This window comes from Sorex araneus, chromosome 1 (assembly GCF_027595985.1).
Source record: "Sorex araneus isolate mSorAra2 chromosome 1, mSorAra2.pri, whole genome shotgun sequence".
NCBI lineage: Eukaryota > Metazoa > Chordata > Mammalia > Eulipotyphla > Soricidae > Sorex > Sorex araneus.
The window spans coordinates 166,645,839-166,665,699 of NC_073302.1; the positions used below are offsets into that span (position 1 = coordinate 166,645,839).

At 36.7% G+C, this 19,861-nt stretch overlaps 1 protein-coding gene across 1 annotated transcript in view; it reads left to right on the top strand.

Annotated features, from left to right (window-relative positions):
• The window catches only part of ADGRV1 (adhesion G protein-coupled receptor V1), a 534,581-nt gene that overhangs the window by 150,295 nt on the left and 364,425 nt on the right, over positions 1-19,861 (top strand). The window contains exons 51-60 of the mRNA XM_055138625.1: positions 759-981; positions 2,544-2,748; positions 4,588-4,734; positions 6,777-7,032; positions 9,769-9,971; positions 11,336-11,512; positions 11,862-12,044; positions 14,729-14,908; positions 15,637-15,801; positions 17,833-17,950. Of these exons, the coding sequence (XP_054994600.1) occupies positions 759-981; positions 2,544-2,748; positions 4,588-4,734; positions 6,777-7,032; positions 9,769-9,971; positions 11,336-11,512; positions 11,862-12,044; positions 14,729-14,908; positions 15,637-15,801; positions 17,833-17,950 (1,857 nt within the window). The remainder of the gene's footprint in view (positions 1-758; positions 982-2,543; positions 2,749-4,587; positions 4,735-6,776; positions 7,033-9,768; positions 9,972-11,335; positions 11,513-11,861; positions 12,045-14,728; positions 14,909-15,636; positions 15,802-17,832; positions 17,951-19,861) is intronic.

The following is a 19,861-nucleotide window of genomic DNA, read 5'->3' on the forward strand; positions in this document are numbered from 1 at the left end:
TTTGGGAAGTCCCTGTTGGAGTTTCTGAGATCCTGTCTTCCATCTCTCCTGGCGGTGGGGATTTTCGATGTTTCTTCATGTTGTTATGGGCTTTACTGTCAGACGCTCCACCTTAGCTTGTGAAGGGCCTCAATTGAAGCAGTGGGGCTATGATCTCTTTAAAAAGGACTTTTTGTTCCCCTTGGTGGGGCTATGATCTCTTTTTTTAATAAAAAGGACTTTTTGTTCCCCTTGATGTGTTCACTGATAGTGTTTTTGAAATTATGATGGGATAGGCCAATTAACTATTAGCATATAGTGACTAAGATGACCAGGGTATCTTAAGAGGAATAGGTTATACCGATTGTGACCAAGGCAGCATGCATGGAATGGGAGAAATAACTGCGGCTGCATAAGCCTGACTCTGCTCCAGAAATAGGCCATGCCCCCTTTGAGACCACGCCCCCTGACGAGAGGACACGTCCCTAACCTGATGAAGAGGGAGGAGTCAGGGCCAGTTGGAGAGATGGCTCAGAGGTGCCAGGTGGGGCTGGGGGCTTCTGAGCAGCCCCCGACCACGGGCAGGGGGATTCCTTTTTTAAAATTAAATGCGTATATTGTCAGACTGGCTTGCTTATTCCACAGCATTTAAGAATTTAAAGTTGTATGCCATTATTTTAGAAATTGGTCATTCATACATAGTTACTTTGAAATGCAACTTTGAGAATGTGAGGTGATAGTTTGATTTCACTGCAGTTGCCTTTTTTTTCCTCCTGCAGTTCATGTACTTCTTGTTGGTCAAGCTATGTCTGCCCTTTACGGCTGGAATTCAGAGCTGAATCGATTCTCTTTCATTCTGGAAGCACCTTCTGCTCATGATGTGGCTTCTGTTACTGTAAAGTGCCTCAATTCAAGCAAAAATTTAATTGCTCTCATGGGAGACACCCACTCACACCTGTATGAACTAGCCTACATCTCGAGCCAGTCTGACTTTATTCCGAGGTATGTTCAACATTTTATGCCGAATACCTTTACATAGCACTTACATACACAATGCTTTCATATAGCATTGCAATAAAAAATTCTTTATATATATTTTATTATTTATTATTTATTTAATCATTGTTATGTTAATTATTAAATTTAAAATTTAAATTAAATTTAAATTAAAATTAACATTTAATAATTAAAAGGTCTCACAATGAAGACGTTACTGGTGCCCGCTCAAGCAAATCAATGAGCAATGGGATAACAGTGAACAGTGACACAGTGAATTATTTAAGTCTATTTAAAATTAAAGTACTTTATCCAGTACTTGGGCTCTAGGGTTGTTTCCAGATGATTAAATAAAAAAATAAAAATAATACAAATAATTTTTTATTTAATCACAAATAAATCAAGGATTTATTTAACATTGAATTTGTAAATTTCAAAGTTCCAAAATTACTGATGGTTTAGATTTCAGGTATATAGTGTTCTAATACCATTCCCTTCGCCAGTGTCCACTTCCCTTTGCCAATGTCTTCAGTTTCCCTTCCATCCCCTAGCCTGCTCTCTGGCAGGAACTTTTTGCTTTTTCTTTATTCCTTTTAAGCACTGTTAAGCCACAGTGAACAGTACTGTAACTTATAGGGTATCATACATAATACTTGACCTCTTTTCAGCACCCAGATCTCAGCCAGAGTGTGAACTCATCTCTATCATTGTCATAGTGGCCATTTCTTGACCTGTTCTCTCTTCCCGCTACTTCCCCACCCCATGGCAAGCTCCCTTTTAAGGGCCAATTGTCCTTTTTGTTTCTATTGTCTTTGGTCATTAGTCATCCTCCTACTATGTTTCTTTATATTCTGCATCTGAGAGAGATCATTCTATGACTGTTCCTCTCCCTCTGACTATTTTACTCGGCATGATACTCTCCAGATCCATCCATGCATGTATCAGCAAATCACATGACTTCATCTTTCCTTACGACCAAGTAGTATTCCATTGTGTATAAGTGCTGTAGCTTCTTTATCCAGTTCTTTGGTTCTAGGGTTGTTTTCAGATTTTGGCTCTTGTGAACAGTGCTGCAGTGACTGTTGTGAACAGTGTCTTGTGAACAGTGACAGTGACATAGGGGTGCTGATGGCTTTTTAGCATTGTGTTTTTGGGCCCTTGGGATAAATTCCCAGGAGTAAAATTACTGGATCATATGGAAACTCAGTTCCTAATTATTTGAGGAATGTCCATACTGTCTTCCAAATCAGGCTGCACCAGTCAACACTCCCATGGACAGTGAATGAGGGTATCTTATACATAGCACTTAATTTTAAGTCCTTATTTAGTGGCATAAAATGTCCAAAATATAAGAACCATTGATTATAAGCCAGTTTTTGGTTGTCACTCATATTTATACCAGTGTTACATAAAAATCTTCGTAAAATTTCATTCATGATTTTATTTTCCCCAAACTTTTATAATTGATCAGTGTGGTGAGTAGGTTTACAGGGGTTTTATGTGTAATCTGCTACACATGTGTCTTTAACTTCTTGTAGTTGACTTATTTCATGTGTATCTTATGCTAGTTCAGGTGAACTGATATTTGAACCTGGTGACAGAGAAGCTGTAATAGCAATAAATATCCTTGATGATACAGTTCCAGAGGAAGAAGAGTCCTTCAGAATTCAACTTAAAAATCCCAAAGGAGGAGCAGAAATTGGCAATAATGGTTATGTAAGAGTAACTATTTTGTCTAATGATGATGCTTATGGAGTTATTGGATTTGCTCAGGTAATGATAAAAATTTTGCAGTAGAAGTCAAAATTACCTATTGATTGTGTGTTTTTTACTAGCTATTACTTAGTAATAACTGATACTTAAATGATCACATATTGAGTATCTTACCCTCTTTTCCTTCTCTTTCTGATTTATCCTCTATTCTGTATTCCAAGGTGAATTCCAGTGATAAATGAAATTGTCTTAGTTCACTGAACCCTTGATTTTTTTGTTAGTTTGTGATTTTTTAGAGTTTTCTTCTTTTTTTGTGTGTCCTATTAAAAACCCAGGACCTCACACCTGGGAAGCATGCTCTGTGTCATTGAGCTACAAGTTTGGCTCTTGTTACTTTTGCAGGTTTAAATTTGAAATTTTGGTAGTCAGCCTTGGTATAGGAATTAATTCTGCTTTTAGTCCCACTTTCCTGTTTTCAAAAGGATACTGAGGAAGCAAATTCCAGATGCACTAAACAATGTCCTGTCACATACATCTCATGCAAATAGTCATCTTGTTATGCCTTTGTAATTTCTGTTTATTGAAAAAAATGCAGGGAATGAAGGAGAGAGGACAGAAAGACCCAGGTAGATATTAAAGAAAGAAAGGAAGGAAGAAAGGAAGGAAAGAAGAAAGAAAGAAAGAAAGAAAAAAGAAAGAAAGAAAGAAAGAAAGAAAGAAAGAAAGAAAGAAAGGAAGAAAGAAAGGAAGAAAGAAAAAGAAAAAAGAGAAATAGAGACTTTAACTTTATGTGCTTTTTGCATATAGTGGTTCTTTTCCTTGGAGAACTATGCAGACATTTACCACGTTGAGTTCTATGACCAGACACTCTATTCCTTTAACAGATAGAAAGGGGCACCCGTTTCAATTCTATCACTTAGTATTCTGAGATTATTTAACTAGGCTCACAACCTCTGCAATGAGGTATGTTTCTCTGGTGTATTTTGCAAATAAGAAAAAACAGCTCAATCTGACTTAAATTCTAGAATAAGAATATAATGTAGGGGCTGGAGCAATAGCACAGCGGGTAGGGCATTTGCCTTGCATGTGGTCGACCCAGGTTCGATTCCCAGCATCCCCTGAGTGGTGCTCAGGGGTGATTTCTGAGTGCAGAGTAGGAGTAACCTGTGTGCATTGCCAGGTATGACCCAAAAAGAAAAAAATTCAATCTACAGAAAAGCTATTTAACTCATTGACCACTGATAATATTTTTTTATTTCAAAACATTCTGCCAAATTCCTCAATACAGGTTTCTTTGGGCTCTTCCTCCTGAAGGAACTGTAGCTGATAATAGCATTTCTTAAAGATTTTATGGCCACGTCAAATGTGCATTTTACTAACCCTAGTTAAGAGTGGCTTTAGCTAGAGAGAGGCTTCTCTGAAAAGGAATAGTCTTTAGTGAACAAATTATATGCATATCTTAAAATAAAAGCACTTTCTATAGAAATGTTTAATTGCCTTGGCAGGATCTTATTACTTTGTAACATCTGTAACAATGTGGAAACACTGTATAAAATACTGCTATAAAGTTTGATATTTTCTCAAAGTAGCATTTTTTGGAGTGTATGGGGGGTGGGGAGGAGGGAATGGACCTTAAGATTTTTCAGTGTTGGGCCCAGAAGAATACTATGCTGTTAGTACTTTGTGGGTGCCAGGAATTATCCAGTCAATCTTAGCAGTCCTTAGGGGACTGCAGGACCACTCCTGGAAGTGCTCATTTGATCCTCCAAAATTGCACCTCATGATGCATTGTGGACTGTGTGATGCCAAAGACCAAACCGTGTGACATGCAAAGTTTAAAAATTCATAATTACATTGTGTAATTTCAGATAATTGTCAATTCCTGTGTATTTTTTTTAGAATTCCTTATATAAGGAAGTAGAAGAAATGGAACAAGATAGTCTAGTAACTTTGAATGTTGAGCGTTTGAAAGGAACGTATGGTCGTGTAACCATAGTGTGGGAAGCTGATGGAAATATTGAAGATATATTTCCTACCTCTGGAGTGGTATGTACTTTACAAAATTATAGCAGAGGCGTGTTTACATTTTGATAGCTATTGAAGAATGGGATCAAACCCTACCTTATAGATGAAGTGTTTGTGTAGACTATTTAAGTACTTGATTTTTGCTAACTAGAGGGTTATAATTTAATGTTAGTTATAATTTAAGGTTAGTTTTAGTGTTGTGATTATTGGCCTTTTTCCCCCCCAGCAACACCAAAATTATCTGTAAAAAAATGTCATCACAGGGCTAGAGAGATAGTACGATGGGTGAGGTGCTTGTCTTGCATGTGGCTGACCCAAGTTAGATCCCTGCCAACCCATATAAATCCCTGAGACTCTCCAGAAATGATCCCTGATCAGAACCAGGAGTAAGCCCTGAACATTGCCAAGTGTGGCTTCCAAATAAACAAGCAAAGAATTGTCATCGCTGTTGAGGTTCGTACAGAACATTGTTTAGCCACATTATCAGTGTATCATATTCTCAGAATGATGAAACCAGTCAAATTAGGGATGGAAGTGTTTTAATATTTGTGCAAAGGGAAACTTTAGGTGGGAAACAAGTTCAAATAAAGTAATCCGACCTACCTACAAAACCTTAAGCCAGAGTTGCAAAATGATGTAGCTTGTTTCCTATAGACAGAGTCTGAGATTGAGGGTTGTGTCAAGAAAAGTTACTGGGGAGATAAGCCAGGAAGGGAGGTTGATGAGAATGTGCAGCGTGAGAAGCTGATCCACAGGAAATTGCATTTGAGCTTGATTTTCTGAGGAGTTCTAGATCTGAGCTAGTTCTTTGAGTTGATTCAGCTTGGGATGAGGGGCCAGAGATATTCATCTCTATTACAGAGATTTTGACCCTAGTTCACCCTCTTAGTGGGACTTATCTGGGTGAAATTGTTTGGTAAAACTGAGAGCAGTTGCCAGTGAAATAGAGAGAAGCTGTTCTTCCTGGCACTCGGGAACTGGGTGATCAGCTTCCACAAGGGAACTGGCAGACAATCACATTATCTACTATGGGAGTAAAGCATAAAATTGGGCTCGGGTTCAAGAATGGAAACAGTTGGGTCAAAGAAATAAACTTAACTCAGTGGGTTCAAAGAATCTTTAATTCCTAGTTGCAAAATTTATGATCTCCTTGCGGTGCCTTGGATTTCATAGACTGTTTTGTTTCAAGTGCTTCTCTGAGAACCTCTTCTGAGGACCTTGCATCGAATGTTCTCAGAAGAAGCCAAATGTATGTGTTCTGTCAGTTTTCAGTTTTTCTGAGTTTCATTGCCTTATGAATGTTATGGTAATTTTTCTGCATTGAATATTTATGCAAACTGCTAAAATTATAACATGTGTATCTCAGGATCTTGTGTTTTGACTAGAATACATTTTCCCCAATTAAGTGTCCACATATAAACACTATCAAAATTATTTATATTTGAATAATAATAGTAATAGTAATAATAATAATATTATTTGAATAATAATATAAGTGCACGGGAGAGCCTGGCAAGCTCCCCGTGGCATATTCAATATACCAAAAACAGTAACAATAACAGGTCTCATTTCCCTGACCCTGAAAGAGCTTCCAGTCACTGGGAAAAATGAGTAAGGAGAGGCTGCTAAAATCTCAGGGCTGGGACGAATGGAGATGTTACTGGTGCCCACTCGAGTAAATTGATAAACAACGGGATGACAGTGATACAGTGAATACTGTTTGTATTTTCAAAGAACGTGCGTCAGTGTGTGCAAGCCAAGAACCCTAATTGCTGTATTATCGCTCCTGCCCAGAGCATTTTCTTTTAAAAAAACCCTCTGTTCTTTTATATTTATGGATATATACATATATATTGATATCTAGAACTTGTTGCCAGTATTAAAGAAAATCTAACTTTTGGGGGGAGGGTCTATGTGGGGGTGTTAATAGAAAGGTTTTTTTTGAAAGTAGAAGAGAAAGAAACTCCCCAACCAGGAAGAACTGAACATAGGACTAAGTTTTAATTTTTTAATATTTAATTATTCAATTCTAAAATGAATAAGTTCCATCTTTAAAATTTTAGATCTCATTTTCTGAAGGCCAGGCACTTTCTACAATCACGCTGACTGTTCTTGCTGATGACATGCCAGAGTTTTCAGAGACAGTGGCTATAACACTCACGCACATTAACACAGAAGGGGTTGAGGAACTATCCAAAGGTGCTACTGTTGATCAGAAGAGGAGCAAGTCTGTGATAACCATTCTGTCCAATGATGCACCGTATGGATTAGTGGGCTGGCTTGACGAGTCTCTCTTCCTGAGAACAGCTGAGCCTGAAGGTAACCTTGTTAAGTATTCTAGTAAGAGTTACTGGATAATTTTATTCTGTTTACTTAGGAATATAAGTTTCTTTCTTTCCTCTGCTTTTTTATTCCAGTTTGATATGTTGTATTTCATCTTCTTAAACTTTTAAAATTATTAAGTTTATTATCATTCAATTACTAAACAATAATACTATTGGGAATGCTTCAGCTCATTTTTGAGACATTTCTCTTATAATTGAGATGCTGATATTTTTAGTAAATCTTTGAAGTGTAAGTGACTCTTAAATTGTACTTAATTATTTTATCCTTCACCTCTTTTCTTCACTCAGATTTCCTTTCTGTAGGTTTTCAGTATTTATAGGAAGCAATTAAAAACACAAATGTGTATGGCATGCAAGATATTTATTGTTTAACCTGTTAGTAATGATTGTGCTTTAGAATCCTCCTCCTCCTCCTCCTCCTCCTCCTCCTCCTTCTTCTCCTTCAATTAGGTATAGGTAGGAAACACAAAATTTAAAGAATGTGTAAAGTAATACATATTTGTTGATCTTATCTTCATAATAAATTTATCTGTGGTGATTAAATTGTTAAATTTTTAGATTCTTTTGTACAAGGAATTCATAGTACTTCAGATAAACGTGTAGATTACCAACAGTGTGTTTTTAAAAATGAAAACATCACTGTAAATTGCACTCTGATATCCTTTCGTGTGAATTTCTCAAATGATTGAAGCAACTTATGCCCTGAATCCCCTCTTTTTAAAGGAACTATAGTGAGGTTTCTATGTTCTATGGGAAATTAAACATAGCTGAGGTTAGTGTCATGTCTCAAATTTCTGAAGATAATAGCAGTGACAGACATGAAAAGGACAGAGAAGGTATAGTTCTAATTCATTAAAATAAAAAATGTTGATATAATAGGTAGCACTGTCATCCCTTTGTTCATCGATTTGCTTGAGCGGGCACCAGTAATGTCTCCATTGTGAGACTTGTTGCTACTGTTTTTGGCATATCGAATATGCCACGAGTAGCTTGCCAGGCTTTTTTTTTTTGTACGTGTGGGATACTCTCGATAACTTGCTGGGCTCTTCGAGAGGTACATCTGCAAAAACTCTCTCACAGTACTGAGTGGAGGGTGAGGGATGCTTTAGTTCTATATTGATTTTTTTCAATATCTATTATGTTTCATGGTTTTTAGAGTGAGTTTTCATCAAACCTTAAATAAATTCAGAGGATTGCAAAATGTCACAGTGTAGGACTCACACATTCCACCCCTCTCCCTCAAATTTCACAATACAAGTCTCAGAGATGTAAGTTCTGTTGTTTTCATTCAGCTTGAAGCATTTGTCTGTACATTGTTCTAAACCATAAAAACTTGGTTTGACTTAAAGAACTTAAGATTCTTCCGATCTTCAATAGTTGGGTCTTCAGCAACAAAGAACATTCTCTCAATTCCTTCTCATTGATTGCAGACATGTTCTTTTAGTATTTTGAGGTGGTGGGGGCAGGGGTGGTGGTGTTTTGGGGCCCTACTCTGCTACAGTTGGGGCTAGGCCTGGCTAGGCCCCAGCTGTACTGGGTGAGACTGGGGCCTGTGGGCAGGGGATCTGGCATGCAAAGCAGCCATTTGGTGAGGGATGCTTCTTGTAACTAGTTTCAAAACTTCAGTTTTGAAGTCTTTTTTGATGATATATGATTGCTCCCTTTGAACTTAGAGCTGAGATCTTTGCCAGAATAAGAATTGGCATCACCTGTAGGATATTTAGTAGATAAAAGTCATTTGATTATCCAAATAAACAAGTCATATATATGAAAATATTTCAAATATACTAGTGAAGGCTTAAAAATCTGTTAGCAAATTTGAACATTTTTCAGTGACCTTTATTTAAGTAGTTTTTGGGGAAATGTTTTGAAATTGGATTTACATATGCCCATGTAAATGGAAACAGAAGCAGGAAACTAAAATAAAATGATTTCTTTATTTATTCAGCCTCTATTATTAAGGCACTTAGTATATGCCCCAAATTGTGCTCTGTGTTTTACTGTTAAAGATACAGAATTTAGTCATTAGAAATTTATAGATCAGTGGTGCAGACTTAGCATGTGGCTTTTTCATTTACATTGCAAATCAAATTTAAAATATCTAAAAAGTAAAATAAGTACTTGGTACTGTGAAAAACTTTCAGTTTGTGACGGAAAACTCATAAGAAGTTTTTCTACTTCTGATGACTAGTTTGTGCATAATTTTTTATATTTGATCTTCCATTTTCAAGAACCTTAGCATTTTTAATCATCCCCTCTGCTCATTGGGTACATATGTAACTTTCCCAAGATCTTCAGGAATTTCTCTTAAGATGCATTCCTGCTAACCCTGGTTCAAATCTTGGCCACCCTTTTATGGTCCTCTGAGCACCTCCAAGAGTAATCCTGAGCACAGAGCAGGAAATAAGCCCTGAATGTTTCTGGGCATGCGCCCTTCCTAAACTGATAAATGAAATTTATGGCATGCAGAACATAGAAAAGCGTTTTGAAAAGGCAGAGGTCAGACTTGAAAACAGAAGTCAAATTTTCAAAGTTTTTGATGATCTTAGCACAACTATGGGAACAGTAGACAGAACTTTAATCTTTTTGGGAATATACCTTTGTTCATTTTCCTTGTCTTTCTTTAATTGCCTAAAAGATCAAAGAACTCCCTAATTGCTTAGGGTAGCATCAAGGACATGTATTTACCTGAGATGTGTCTCTCCCACAGAGAACATCACCATCCTTCAGTTGCAGATTGTTCGTGATAAAGGACTAACTGGGGACATTGCCGTTCATTTGGTAGCGAAATCTAATTTCTTGCTTCATGTTAATAATCAAGCGACTGAGAATGAAGACTTCATGTTACAAGATACAATTATAATAATGAAAGAGAATATGAAAAAAACTCATGCCAATATTGCCATTTTGCCGGTAAGTCTAGTCTGCAATTAATATGTAAAACTGATATATATTATTTATAATTTTATATATAAATTCCCTGAAGGATGGAAATAGTTTTAAAAAATATATCTTTTGGGCCAGAAAGATAGTACATGGGTAAGGATTTGCCTTGCATGTGACCAACTTTGGTTTGGTCCCCAGCACTGAGTGATTTCTGGTGCAGAGACAGGTGTTGGAATATTATTTGACTGAAATCAAGCATGAAGAACTTTGTAACTGTGTATTTCACAGTGATTTAATTTTTTTTTTAAAAAAAGTTTTTTCTGAGCACAGAGCATGGAGTAACTACTGAGCACTGTCGGGTATGACCCCAGAATAAACAATACAAAGCAAAAGAGAAATCTTGTGGAGTATATAATTATGCAAAATTATATTAAGTAGAGTATGATAAAAATTGTGGGGAAAGGGTTTTAAAAAATAATTTTCCCTAATAAAATTGCTCTAATAAATAAAATTGCCCTGAAACAGATGACTGGTTAAAGAAACTTTGGAACATCTACACAATGGAATACTATGCAGCTTTTTGGAGAGATGAAGTCATGAAATTTGCTTATAAATGGATAGGCATGGAGAGTCATGCTAAGTGAAATGAGTCAGAAAGAGAGGGACAGACATAGAAGGACTGCACTCATTGTGGAGTATAGAATAACATAACATGAGGCTGACACCCAAGGACAGTAGATACAAGGGCCAGGGGTATTTCCCCATAGCTGGAAGACTGCTTCATGAGCGGTGGGGAGAAGGCAGATGGAATAGAGAAGGGATAACTAAGAAAATGATGGCTGGAGGAACCAGTTGGGATGGGAGATGCCTGCCGAAAGTAGATAATGGACCAAACATGATGACCTCTCAGTGTCTAATTGCAAGCCATAATGCCCCAAAGTAGAGAGAGAGTATGGGGGAAACGGTCTGCTTTGGAGGCAGGGGGAGGGTTGGAAAAGGGGCGTATACTGGGGACGTTGTTGGTGGGGAATGTGTACTGGTGGAGGGATGGGTGTTTGATCATTGTGAGATTTTAACCCAAACATGAAAGCTTGTAACTATCTCATGGTGATTCAATAAAATTTTTAAAAATAGTAATAATTTTCCTGGCTAATTAGTGTTAAGTTTTCATTGATGTAGCACCAATAATCTTGAGTGTTTCCTATAATCCTGAAATTATTGTTAGGTATAATATAGCAAAATATTAAATATATCAAAAGTATCAAATACAAAAGCATGTTTTGTAGAACTGCACTTTTGTGGATAATACTTCATTATTTATTGAGAAAGAAAATATTTCCAATGAAAATTAAATATTAACAAAAATTTTAAACACCATTTTCCACACCCAGGATGATGTTCCTGAATTAGATGAAGGATTTGTTGTCAACATCACAGAGGTTTACCTGTTGAGCTCTGACTTCTCTGTAGGACAACCAAGTGTTCAAAGACCTGGAATGGAAATAGCTGAGATAATGATTGATGAAAATGATGATCCTAGAGGAGTATTTACATTCCATGTTATCAGAGTGAGATGAACTTTCATTCGTATAGATATTCCCATATAGTGGCTTATGCTTGCTGAATTTACTGTCATATTTTCCGTACTTGTCCTGCAAAACAATTGACTGTAGATGTATGCAAATATTTATTATCCTAAAATTTGTTCTTAGTTCTCTTTGAGCTAAGCTGAGAAATCAAGCAAGTATACTTTCATTAACTTCAAGTGTAAGAATTTTGCGAACTATTACCTGTGCATTTAGCTGATGATTTTTTATTAGGAGGATAAAATGTAAGAAATACAAAAAGGAATAATGAATGTGAAGAGTAAGAAGTCATACCTTACCTTGTATCTCAACTTACATTTTTTACTTAAAGGATGTTGATGGAGTTATTACTGCCTATGAGTTGCCTCCACCTCTGAATCTTCTTCAAATTTCTGTTGTCCGCCTGGCTGGGAACTTTGGGACAGTAAATGTCTCCTGGAGAGCAGCAGCTGACAGTGCTGACCTGGAAGACTTTAAGCCGTCTCATGGGATTCTTGGGTTTGCAGAAGGACAAGTATGCTAGTTATTAACATTTCAGTATTTTTCTGGTTCTACTTTAAACATTCTGGAAGCATCTGCCAAATTTTATAAAACATAACCATGCATATTATAATGCTCTCAATGCCCCTTTATGAAGCCAAATACTGTTAATGTTACAGTTTACTAATGTACATATGAAGAGAACGAGGCAAGAATATCACTCTTTTTTTCTGATCTTCACATGATTTTGTTTCAAATAGGAATTGTCAGGGCCAGAACTGTAGTACGTTGGGTAAGTTGCCTGCCTTGTACATGGCTGAATTAGGTTCTATCCTTAGTACCCCACAGCCCCCAACTCCACCAGGAATGATCTTTGAGCAGAGAGCCAGGGGAAGGCCTAAGTACAGCTTAGTATAGCGCCCAACCCTGCCAAATAAATGAAAAACAGTAGTTATTGAATACAATAATAATTGGGTTGGATGTGTCTAATATTGTGGAAAAATGCTAAATTTACTAGACAGTTCCTATGAATTTTAGTTCCTTTTTTCTATTTTTTATTCTTCTAAATACATAAATTTTAATTTAAGCAAAAGTGTTCACATTTATTATTTAATGTCTACAATTTATAATTCAACACTAAAATGACAGAAAAGGAATAAAATAGTATAAATTGGAAAAATGGAGAAACTACTAAGATTTGGGTCTATCAATATGGAAAATTATAGAATGTTCTCAAGAGTTGTAAGTATTGCAGACTGAGAATTTTGCACTAGATAATTAGATATTCACCTCAGATTTTAATCAACAGAACAAAGAGTGTGAACAACCATGAAAATGTCAGAAACTTAATGTAGTGCGTACAGTGTTGCTTTTTTAATGTAGCATTCCTGAAGGTTGTGCTATAATGCAATGTTGCTTCAATTAAAAAGTAGTAATTTTAAATATCAGTACTAGCTATAAAAAGTTTGATTTTTCATTGATAAGTTTGAATGGATTTTATCACTTAGTAGCTATTCTTAGGAGACAATAAGTATAATGAATAGAAGACTATTGTTAGTACTTGAAATGAAGACATTTAAACATTTAGAACTTCTCTATTGAACCTTGTTATTATTATTATATGGAGGGTAATATAGACTTTCACATTAAAAGCAAGAGCAGATTTTTCATTAATGTAGCCTTCCAACTTTTACTGTATTCTCAGCATTTTCCTGTCTCTCTTCCCAGTACCCCATTCCTTCCTTCATTCTTGATTATGTGCTTGTGAGTTAAATACCATAATTTAGCAATGTCTTTAAAGGCATCATTATTTTTAAAAGTAACATTTTGTAGCAAAATTATTCTGAATCTTACCATATGATTGTAAGTGCAGTTTAATAAGCTTTCATCTTAGCATATGATTTTTTGAGGGGTCCTACCTCTATGGTGTGACTTCCAGATTTCTCACTTTTCTCAGTTATTAAAGATATCAGTTGGGGTTAAGTTACAGAAACTTCATTTTCTGGTAAATATCATTGTCTAATTACTGGAATCCTAAGATAAAGAAAACATTTTAACATGGAGATATTTCTGGTATACTTTCATGATCAGTAGTGAAATTCCTACATTAAAATTATTTAGACCCCAGTAAATAAGATCTTGATGACAAACAACTAAAAATAGCAAATTTGGATTTATTACTCTCTTTGGCTGCATTAAAAGAAGAGTACTTGAAACCAAAGATTTATTCTCATTATCAAGGATAATTTGAATTTTTATAATATCATTTCAGATCATGTGATATTAGTACTAAGTCAGGATGGAGTGTTAGTACAGAAGATAAGGCTCTTGCCTTGTATGCAGTTGATCCAGATCTGATCCCCAGCAACACATACGGTCTCCTGAGCAACCCAGGAGTGATCCTTGAGCACAGAGCCAGGAGTAAAGCTTGAGAACAACTATGTAGGACCCTCAAATAAAAACAAACTAATGCTAAGTATCACTGTCACTGTCATCCCGTTGCTCATCGATTTGTTCGAGTGGGCACCAGTAACATCTCTCATTGAGAGACTTATTGTTACTTTTCTTGGCATATCCAGTACGCACGGGTAGCTTGCCAGGCTCTGCCTCGCAGGCTCTATACTCTCAGTAGCTTACCGTGCTCTACGAGAGGGGTGGAGGTATCGAACACGGGTCGGCCTCGTGAAAGGCGAACGCCCAACCGCTGTGCTATCGCTCCAGCCCAATGCTAAGTATAGTAAGATTTATCTTCTGCAATGGTTATTAGTGCCCCCAAGACATGTTAAATATTTCTTTTCTAGAATTAAATTTCAGAGGCAGGAAAGATAAGACAGAGGATAAGGAGCTTTCCTTTCATGCAACTGACCATGCTTCTGTCCTAGGTACACATGTGGTCCTCTGAGCCTTCCAGGAGTGATTCCTGAGCACAGAGCCCAAAGTAAACCCTGAGCACGATTGGGTGTGGCTTAGAACAAAAAATATTTCATTTTTTTTCCATTTAATAACATTTGTTTTTATATATAATTTATCTTAAAAATAATAGACTCTAAATTTGACTTGAAATATCATAAATATGTATGATTTTAAAGTAATTCTATGTACATATAGGAAGAAAGTACTCTTTTCTACCTTTTCTAAATTTTAATTGAATAATTAAAATGTATGTGGTCAAAAATTGCTGATTCACTATTCTGTATCTGCTTTTCCTTCTTTCATTAGGATATTGCAGTGATAGAAATTACCATAATTGATGATGCTAAATTTGAACTCATGGAGACATTCAATATTTCCTTAGTTGGGGTGACTGGAGGTGGCCAACTTGGTGACGATGTTGTATTAACTGTTGTTATTCCTCAAAATGATTCTCCATTTGGCATATTTGGATTTGAAGAAAAGACTGTAAGTCAAAAACACAGTGGAGTGACTTTCCCCTACATTAATTATTCTTAGACTTTAGAGCAGGAAGGTACCTTTCTTTCTAAACTCTTTATGCCCTTCACATTTGATTCTCCAGGGTTTTTTAGTTGAGTATTGAATTAGGAGCCAGTCCTTCACAATTGTCATAATTTAAAAATAGTGAAATCTCTTACCTCAGCCAGTTACAAGGGGAAGAGGTTTTAACTTATTTTTTATAATGCATAAATTAGGTAAACCTTTTTTTCCCATACATTGCTTTCTCTGTAATTGTTTTTAGACCACCATCCTTGTCATAAGGGAAAATTGGGTTATCGATATGGATATGGATTTTATACCCCAGAATGGGTTTTACTAGAAAGGGATTTATATTTTTACCACTCTGATACTCTTTATTGACTTTCATTGTACAAAACAGTACATAGTCACCCATGCTCATATTCTCTATATCTTCATTTTCTCTTTTTATTAAACAGAACTCAGTCACTTGTTCTACCTATTTGCAAGAGAGGCAAAGAAATGACAAGTAACTGCATGCTCTGGATAAAAAGGAAATGGGGTTTTGTGGTCCAGTTATTTTTCTGTCACATGACTGTAACATGCCATGAATAACATTCTAAATAAAATATATATTTATAATCATTGTAAATAAAAATCACATTCTGTTTTTCATTCCTCATTTTTCTCATTCTATGTGATTTTCTCTCTTTCAGGTAACAATTGATGAATCCCTTTTTTCTGATGACCCTGATTCATATGTGACTCTGACAGTTGTCCGGTCCCCAGGAGGAAAGGGAGCCGTCCGCCTTCACTGGGCAGTAGACAAGAGGGCTAAAGACAATCTCAGGCCATTGAATGGGACGCTTCATTTTGACGAGGTATAGTTGCATCAGGATTCCTGTCAGTGTGTTCTAATTTTTTAATTTTCTTTTCCAAATTATTACTTAATAACTGATGCAATTGTGTTTTCTGTCTTTTAAAAATTTTTTTTTTGGTGAAACAGTGAGATACAGAGTTACAAATTTGTTTATGATTAGGTTTCAGTCATATAATGTTCCAACACCCATCCCTTCACCAGTGTACATTTCCCACCACCAATGTGCCCAGTTTCTGCACCCCCCCACCTCTGCCTACCTCTATGGCAGGAACTTCTTGCTCTCTCTCTCTCCCTCTCCCTCTCACACACACATCTTGGACATTATGGTTAGCAATACAGATACTGAAAGGTTATCATGTATACCCATTTACCTATTTTCAGCACTCAGTTTTTGTTCAGAGTGATCATTTTTAACTACAGAGAAGGGATCACTGGCTTATTTTTAAAAAATAAGCTGTACTGTGGGGGAGAGAAATCTTTCCCCCACAAAGAAAGAAATCTTTCTCCTCCACACATTCCTTGTGTGTGCAAAGTGCACATATGTAAACACAACAAACACACGCACATACACACAATGCATGTTCTAGTGCATGCGTGCGCACACACACACACACACATATACTTCTCTTGACATTTTTCTCCTGATTGAAGTCAAAAAAAGTTGACAAATCCAGACATCAGTTATCATTGTTTAATTTGATCACCAAATCTGGTCAAATTTGCCCATTAGTGGCATTTCTTACTATTACTTCTCTACTCTGAGTAAAAATCCATGTCCTTTTAATCTTTTCTGTGTAGTGTCTTTTCACTTTGATTTTCATTTCAAGTATTTCTCTCTTTTCTGTAGTTGCCCATTCATTGTTAAGGTTATCATATTATTCAGCCTTCTGCTCTAAGGCTTCTTATCTATAGAAGGCCAAGGGCAGCCTTTGGAAACACTACCAAAGTGTTTCACAGGGAAACCCTGGCTGTACCTTCCACCTTGTCTTTCCTTTATGCTCAATTATTGTCCTCTTTGTTTCAGTAACAGTCTGTCTCTAAGCTCCAGAATAGTCTATGTGGTTTCATGATTCTTGGCTGCCCTGCTGCTGTTTCCTCATCCAATCAGTCATCTCACCTCATCTCCGAAGCTTTCTCTTCTGATATTAAGCAGTTTCAAATTCTCTCCTTGAAACTCCAACTTAATCTTTTTAAGGTTAAGGATAGTTTGGATGGTTGACAAATTTCTTAGAGGGTGAGAGGTGTTTTAACTCTAGCAGCCTGGTTCAGAGCCTTCTGGAGTGGTACGCTTTCACTATTCTGCTGCCAGTTGACATGCTCCTGTGTGTTCTCCATACATGCCTGGGTATCAGTTTCTTCAGAATTCCACTTAGCCTCTCATCCTGAGAGAGCTGAAAGAAGAATTACAGGATGAAGTGTGGCCCTATTGCTGCTTTTACTTTTTGCTGCAATTTGGTATCTCCTGTTTCCCTCCTTCACTGTTCATTTCCTCTTCCCCTAACATTCAGTGCTTACTTGGGTTCTCTGAGCACCGCCAGGAGTGATCCCTGAGCTCAAAGCAAGGAATCAGCCTGGACTGACGCTGGGTGGAAATAAAAAGTAGAGGTTGTACTTTCAATTCTTTTGTTTTTGTTTTTGAGCCACATTTAGATGTGTTCAAGACTTCTTATTTTTGGCTCTGCTCAAGGATTGCTTTGGGTGGGCTCAGGATGTGATGCCAGGGATTAAGCCTGGGTCAGCTACATTTAAGGAAAGCACCCTCTCCACTGCCCTACCACTCTGACCCCACAATTGCTCTTTTTCTTATTTCTTCCTAAAATTTAACCAAAACTTTCTTACTAAGAGCATAAATGAGATTTACAGACAGAGCAAATTTTTTAGTATTAATTTTCTTTAGAAAAGCCCATAACTCTCGACAGAATGGGATATAGTTAAAAGTTTATTAGTATATAAACATTATCAGTATAATGGGAATATGTAAAATTTGATTTGGGTCTTTCTTAAAAACTCATTGTTCCACATTGTGACTTAGACTGAGTCCCGGAAGACTATTGTATTGCATACACTTCAAGACACTGTTTTGGAGAAAGATAGAAATTTCACCATTCACCTGATGTCCGTCGATGAGGTAGAAATATCACCAGTAAAAGGTAAGAAAAGTTCACATTTTTGGACATTAAAAAGTAAGTCCTCAGAAAAATATAACATAATAGTCAGTTATTACAAAGATGGGTAGTTAGGCTAAATAATTCCTAACATGGGGCCGGAGCGATAGCACAGCGGGTAGGGCGTTTGCCTTGCACGCGGCTGACCCAGGTTCGATCTCCGGCATCCCATATGGTCCCCCAAGAACTGCCAGGAGTAATTCCTGAGTGCAAAGCCAGGAGTAACCCCTGAGCATCTCTGGGTGTGACCCAAAAAGCAAAAAAAAAAAAAAATAAAAATAATTCCTAACATACTTACTAAGATTTAAAGCTGTCATTTCCCACCTATATTATAGTTAAAGGTTATTTAAAGGTTAAAATTATAATGCATAATATTGATAAAATCATACATTAAGATGTCATACTACTTTATTTGCATTGTTTCTTAAGATACAAATATATTTGTTGCAGCAACATTTATAAAAATATACAAGTTTTTATGCTTTTGGCAGAATACTAGGAAACTATTCAAAAGGGTAGCGGACTGCAACAAGTTCTGTCACATGTATATTCTAAGTGGATTTGAAGTTATTCACTGGAAATTTTAATGTTTCCTATTACCTGTGTTTTACTATCGGTTATTCAATGTCTATATATTACTTTCTAGTGAATGATACATCTTTATATCTGGTATTTCAACCTATCTATATTAATTTTCATCAGATATGACTGCTTTGGTATTTTAATTTTAACATTTCAGAAACAGATATAAAAATTATTTTAATTTGTCTAAAATCCATGTGAAAATTTCTTAGATGTGAAAAGAAAGAATTAATGTTTTTAAATGCTTTTATGTGTTACCAACAATAATTATTATTAAAATTGACTCAAACTTTAATATAAAAGTGATTTCCTTTGATGTTTCCTATACCCTCTCTGAAGTTAAGAATTCTATCTTCTGCATGAGTTTTTGCCCAAGAAAGTAGAATCTTGTGGTTAAGGAAATTAAGAGAATGTTTAGGGTCTTTTATTTGGCATATTTTTTGTCAATTGTTTTGGGAGCACAACTAGTTCTCAGGGCTTACTTCTGGCTCTGTGCTCAGGGATCACTCCTAGGGGCCCCGGGGATCATCTGTGAGGCCAGGGATTGACCTGGCCATCTGTGTACCAACCAGCATCTTCCCCATATATCTCTCTGGCCCCTCCTCTCTGCATATTTATCTAGGTTACTTTCCAACAAGTCTATGATGCAGTGATATTCTTTCATAAGCTTCGTGTTAGCTCAGTTGCCAATATCACATTCAGTGTCGTGGTTGATGTCATACACAAAGATAATATGGCAGGGGCTGGAAAGGTACAGGAGTGAAGGCTCATGCCTTGCCTGTGGCTGACCCTGGTTTGATCCCTGTTACCACATGGCTGTAGAAACATTGCTGGGTGCAGCCCTGGAGGCCTCTGAACACTTCGGTATGTGGCCCTACAAGTTCCCTCAAACACTTTCACCATAACCTGGCTTCTCCCCTGCACTGCAGGGCTGGGGCAGCACCACATCCTTGGTCCCTTGCTTGGAGCTGCCATCAAGGCTGGCCAGAAACCACCAGGAGGGCCTCCTGGGTCTTTAAGGATTCTCCGGAGACCCAGGAGAAAAAGAGATATCGACTGATTAAGGCAAAGAGTTTATCAATAGTAATGAATGTATAATGTATTTCTAATTGTGACATTTTCACCTGACAAATTACTCTTTATTCCATCTGTCCATTGTCAAAGAAAGTGAAAGTATACCAACTCAATTTGGTGTCATGAAACTCTAGCATGAGGTCTTTGGAAACAATATTCTGCATATTGCTGCTAACTTTTATATGAATATTCAAATGACTGAGTGTGCTTTATAATTTTTTGGGGGGTGGGGTAATGGTG